At 38.5% G+C, this 6000-nt stretch overlaps 1 protein-coding gene across 4 annotated transcripts in view; it reads right to left on the reverse strand.

The window, feature by feature from the left end:
* The window catches only part of sacm1la (SAC1 like phosphatidylinositide phosphatase a), a 46687-nt gene extending 41555 nt beyond the window's left edge, over positions 1–5132 (reverse strand). The window contains exons 1-4 of one of the 4 annotated variants that reach the window (XR_006375161.1): positions 4864–5132; positions 4322–4484; positions 1593–1698; positions 849–946 (exon numbers count right to left, since the gene is read on the reverse strand). Coding sequence is in view for 2 of the 4 variants with exons in the window: in XM_044171404.1 (XP_044027339.1) it covers positions 849–946; positions 1593–1648 (154 nt within the window). In the remaining 2 variants the exon portion in view is untranslated. The other 3 variants (XM_044171404.1, XM_044171405.1, XM_044171406.1) reach the window with 3 other exon arrangements.
* Between the last annotated feature and the right edge of the window lie 868 nt (positions 5133–6000).

Raw genomic sequence — 6000 nt, forward strand, 5'->3', positions numbered from 1 at the left:
AACTGAGCTGACTCGTCTTCACCTAATTGGGAGAGGTTGCATTTATCTAAGAAAGCTTGCATAGCAATGTAGTCTGTATCGTTTTTGGCTGTACAGGCTTTTATAAAATTGGAGACACCACTAATGTCTTTGGCTTTCGACAAAACCTCACCTTTGTCAAATTTAACTGTGTTTTCCTTCAATACCCCAATATGCTTATGCTGTATGTTTACCTTAATAATAATGAATTGATTGTGTTGATGTTTAAAAACAGGTTTGAAAAAGTATTCATTAAATCTACTATCAAGCTTCATGACAACAAAACTGCATAATAGGATCTGCTGAAAGATCATGTCTTCAACAAAGAACTACTGAAGAATTACCAGCAGCACTCGTCATGTTGCACAAAGACAGGATAAGGAGGAAGCATATGACTGTATGATGACAGGGTGTTTTAGAGTTTAATGTGGATATTAGGGGTGTCGCGATTACGTTTTTTTGCTGCCGATACTGATTGCCAATCGTCTATGAGCCATATCGCCTCCGATCGTTTTTCAGTTTTGTTGTAGCAGTATTATAGGTCAGTTTGACTGCTTTGTTGTGTATTGGGATCTCCACCAGATGGCCGGGTAAACTAGGCTATAGATGCTGTGACTGTACAGTATGAAGTAAATAAAGAACGCTTTAGCCTTCTGACTATCAGGGTCATACGGGCAGGTGCTCTCTAAAGTGGTTTGCATTACCTAGCGTTTGGGTGCTGCTCTCTTTGCCTTTTTCTTTTCACTCTCCACTGTCATCTCAACAAACTCGCCAATAGTTTTGTCTTTGTAGTGTCAGTGTCAGACATTACATTTTCAATGAATTCCTACCAGTGAGGGTCATCTCATTTGAGACCCTGTCGATTGCCAGCACAGCATCAGCCCCCTCATCGCAGGCCTCAATGAAGAACTTCTCTGGGGTTGTGTGCCTGGGAGAGAACAAGGGAGATGTTAAAGAGTTTTCCATCCAGGAGTAAAATTACATCTTGGAAATGTTTAGTCAGGTTCACCAAACATCCCAATGTGCTACAGATAAGGCTTTGGGAAGCTAATATTCTCCAAAATTGTGGCCTTTATTTACCTCCAATACAGAGGGGACAGGGCCTTTATCTCTAATTTCCCGTTTTAAAAGTTTCTTTTAAAATTGTTAGACATTTCCCATATTTCATATTTCCATATTTATTTTTTATCTGTTCCCAATTTAATTTGCTGTTGATGCTATGTGCTGTTAATGCAAACTCAACACTTCCTTCAGGTTTACCTGTTGTCTTGATAAATTCACTATAATGTACTTTTCCACCGCACATCAGTACATCAACAGAGTAATGTCATACTCACCATTCTGCTGAAAACACTTTCTACTTTTAAAAGAAATGCTATCTTCATTCACTAATTATTTCCTGTCGCCTCCAGTTTGTTTTTGGAGTGCTTTTAAGCTACCGTCATTGACGTTCAACACTTCTTACATAGATGTTCCACAATAAAAAGCCTTCAAGTGGCTTAATCATCATAGCATAACAGCGATAGAAAAAACTGCAACATGAAATTGAATTAATTGGAGAATAAGGTGCATACCATGTACAGTAATCACAACAGCCCCAGTCTAATTCCTGCTGGAGACCTTCTTTCATGTTATCCTCTTAAGCTCCCCCAGCGTTTGTCTGTCTCTACTGTCAAACTACTGAATAAAAACAAAAAGCCAGAAAAAGGTTTTTTGTAAGTACCAGAATGAGAAAAACGAACCACAAAGTCAACTGAGAGAAAATGTTGATTATTAAACTTAAGCCTGGTAGGGATGGGAATCGAGAATTGGTTCCAGTTGAGAACCGGTTCAAAATTGTCCAAACCATCGGGATCGTATGCCTTCGAGCTTACCAATTCCTGTTGTCGATGCCAGCATGTTTTTCTGAAAGTTGTGTATTGCAAAACAATGATGTCAAACTCATATGTCTACGCTGCTGGAGTCATGGCGGAGAGGAAGAAACAGTCCAAAGCATGGCTTAATTTCACGAATAGAGATGACAACAGTTACATGCATGCCTTTTTTCTCCACTGTGTTCAGACTCAGAGGTAATAAAACAGTTGCACTGATGCTGAAAACCCATGTAGGCCTGCTTTTTTTTCCCCACACAGAAAACTGATCAGGAATCAATAAGGGAATTAATACAGAATCTGACCGATAAGCAGAATCGATAATGGCATTGGTATGTTAAATGGACCAGAGATCATACAGCTTGAGTAACCCGCAGCTTTAAATCCCTGCAGCAGAAAAATGTGACCTCCTGTTTAGCCACAGTGACGTTTGGAGCTCAGGGTGATGTAGTCAAACACTCAGCTGCTGTAGTGACACAACCACACAAACACTCTATTGTTGGCCTTCCATAATCAAGACCACACTAAACATGCCGGTGCTACACCAACACAAAGGAGTATTACTGAGACACTAACTGTTTAAGGACCACGCCAAACTTTTTGCATGGTTTAGCCAATTTACTACAAACCGTGTGTACTTTACATTACAGCTGTGCTGATAATTTTACAAGCATGCTGAAAGTGTTTCAGATTTTTGGATTGGTTCTTCCTACGTTTCAAGAAACCTGAAAAGTGTTTGAGTTAGGTAATCCATCACAATGAACATCATGATTTTAGTGTATTGATTTTATTAACAAACTCTGCAATGCATCAATAGTAATAATAACATAAGTTTAAAAATAATAAGAAATTAGACATGATGTTCACTGGGATTAATCAAGTTTCAAGACTTCTCAAAATGACGAACACACCATAATAAAATGAGTAGAAATCAATGGCTGCCTGGAATGTTAAGAATCTATCTGAAAGGCAAAAATATTAATACGGTAGTAATTTTAATGGTTCCAAAACTGCGGTTCAGAGCCTCCTAAGCTGTCGCAAGCTAAAGAGGAGTAACGAGATGACTAATACAATAGTAAACATATTTCTACTACACAAACTATGTGTATTTTTCTGACTTTTCTCAAATTTTTGCTTTTTATTATGAAATACTGGAGAGTTCTACCTCTCCGGGCCTCTACAAACTATTCAGATCAAACAGTCTATGAAGGGAACCTCAATCTTTGGTTGAACTTGTTGCAACTGTTATGCCACTAGTGACATGGGGTGGTGAGTACACATTCTTGTACTTTCCCTTTCTTACCTCACTTTAAAAAAAGGGTCTCAAGCAGAACCGTAGCCAAGATTAAGATCAATTCTGAGGTCACGAGTCTGTATTTTTTCTTCATATTTTTGTATTTTATATATTAATTCAACTATTAAATTATATTTTCTGTACATTTTATCTTCCCGCACAATGGTCTAAATGCTATTTCAAAGCCTTCTCCACAATGCAAGGATGCATCAGGTGGAGAAATACAAAACCCCTTTATTTAAACTTATAATGGGGCTTAGTAATGAGCCTTAAAAACTCAGCATGTGAAATTTATGTAACTGTGACAAGGACATAACATGCAAGACAGTGGTATGATCCTTAAAATTCGCAGTTTAAACGCCCAGAGTAGCTGAGGAACACTCTCCATCCTCACCAGCTAAAACTGTCAAGGTGGCACTGACAGACCCTGAATGGCCCACTGACACAGTACAGACGGTAGACAGACTGGTAGGGCTGGGTAGCTCGCACTTTGAATGAGGTAACCTGTTTGAACAAGGGCGTGTCTGGAAAAGCACAGAAGCTCTGTCAACTTTCACTAAAGTTATAGAAAGCAAAATAACGTTAAATTTCACAAAATGTCGGTGTTCGGTTCACAGACTGCTGAATGAAGTTCGTTAGTCATGAGAGTGAATACACAACTTTCGCTTCAAAGAAATGTCATAAAACAACCAGCCCTGCCAGCCCTGCATGGAAGTGACAAGAGACCCTGATATAAAACTAACGACAAACCCATCAATAACCCCTTGCTGCTAGCTAACTTAGGTTAACGTAACTAACTTTCTGCCTCCCTGTTCGCACTAAACGACAAAACCCCTCATCAGGACATCAGGCGGTTAAAGACATGGGGCATTTGACAGCCATACACACCTCCTGCCAAGTGTACATAATGAAGCCAACATATATTCTTCATAATGAATGAGTGGGGAGTGAAACTTGACGGGTTCCTGCTCTACCAGCCGAGCCTGTCAGCGAACTTCAGCCGCTGTCAGCAAACCTAACACTACTTCTCCAGCTCCTGTTTTACGTCAGCCATACGCTTCGCCTCTTGTTTACCTTTTAAAAGACTTGGAAATAATAAGAGGTATTTTAAAAACGTTTAACTATAGTATATACTTACAAATTGTATCTCTCGTAAGCGGTCGCCATCTTCGCTCCGTCTACCTGACCTCAGTGACGTCAGCAGTGAGAGTGGGTTATATGTGTGTTGCCAGGTACGAGTTGTAGAACCCGTTGAGGACGTAGTACTTAAAATGCAGCTTTCCCTTCCAACCTAAGAGAACCTGGCACCCATGAAAGGCGTGACGATGGGTGGTACATATTGAACAATCAATGCAACTACAGTACCTAGTTTGCATGTAGTACAATAATCCAAATACTGGAAATTAGCTGTTATTTCTTCTAAATTTCAACTGTAAAAGTCTTGATTAGTATTGAAAACTGAATTGATAGCTGTATCCTGATTCAGAGGTGAGGTTGTGTACCCTGTAAACTGTGTCCTCTGTATGATGTAGCCTACAAAAATCCACAAACCACTGTTCTCTTATTTCTTACGTCTACTCTATCATGTAGAGTATGTCAATTACAGGTACAGTTAAGTTCACATTATTCACCAACAGTCAAAGATAGCTTTATAACATCTGTAAGTGTGATTTGTATTACCTTTCGACAATTTCATTCTGTTAATATGACATCGTCCTGAAATTCACTTAGATGAACATTTTATGAAATCAAATGACACATAATTTACTTTATTATAATTTGTTCAAATCAATCTAACCTAAGTGCCCTAAAAGGAAAAGTATCCATAGTAATTATACATTAATGGCCATTATATATTAAAGATGTTCCTGAACTTTCCCTTGTCTCTAAATGTACATTTAATTCATGGTATTGGCTGTATAATTTGCTCCTATCAATTTCAAAGAGTACCTAGCTGCAGACAAAATGGCGGATCTCCGCAAGAGGCATCTCTCAGTGCCCGATCCGTACCGGCTGTCCGTTCCGTTCTGCACATGCGCAAAATAGGTCCTGTCAGTCAAAGAAGGTTACTGCAAATGTGCCTGTTCAAAATACTAAAACTAAATCTTTCAAATCAAGATAACAAAATGGTTTTTAATCCGTGGAAATGTAATACTTCACCATTATATAATAGGGAATTTACTGAAGTTATAAAAACCTGACACTCATCAGTGCCCGATGCGTTCTGCTCATGCGCGTACTTATTACTGCCTGATTTGTACCACGAGTGAACATTTTTCTTGACGACAACCCATGGATGTATAAAGAGACAGCCAGTGATTTTTTTTTTACTTTATTAACAACACAACATTATAGTTTTCTAAGTTAAAAATAGAGAACTCTATAACAGAGGATTGCACTGTGATTTCAAAATAATGTATTATTATTTATATTATATATGCTGATGTATGTTTACAACAACTTTCATAATGACATACTATCTGGAACATGTATTTTTCATATACTGAATGAATTGTATTGAATGAACACAGAATTAAAACAAAACAGAATAAAGTTTTTTTCATTTTTAATTACAAATGAAGTGCAGATTATCCGCTGATACACGGACCGAACTATTACATTTCCAATGATTAAAAACCATTTTGTTATCTTGAGTGTGAGTAGGATTGTTTTATGATCAGTCATTCACATCACGAGTAATTCTGAACAGGCCCGTGCAGGACGGATCGGGCAGCCATGGGCGGGGCACTGACAGCATCTCCCAGCGACAGTTGACAGGAAATCACAGGATTTTTCCCCTGCAAAGTAGCACGCAGA

The sequence above is a fragment of the Siniperca chuatsi genome, linkage group LG17, assembly GCF_020085105.1.
Source record: "Siniperca chuatsi isolate FFG_IHB_CAS linkage group LG17, ASM2008510v1, whole genome shotgun sequence".
In the NCBI taxonomy this organism is placed as follows: Eukaryota; Metazoa; Chordata; class Actinopteri; order Centrarchiformes; family Sinipercidae; genus Siniperca; species Siniperca chuatsi.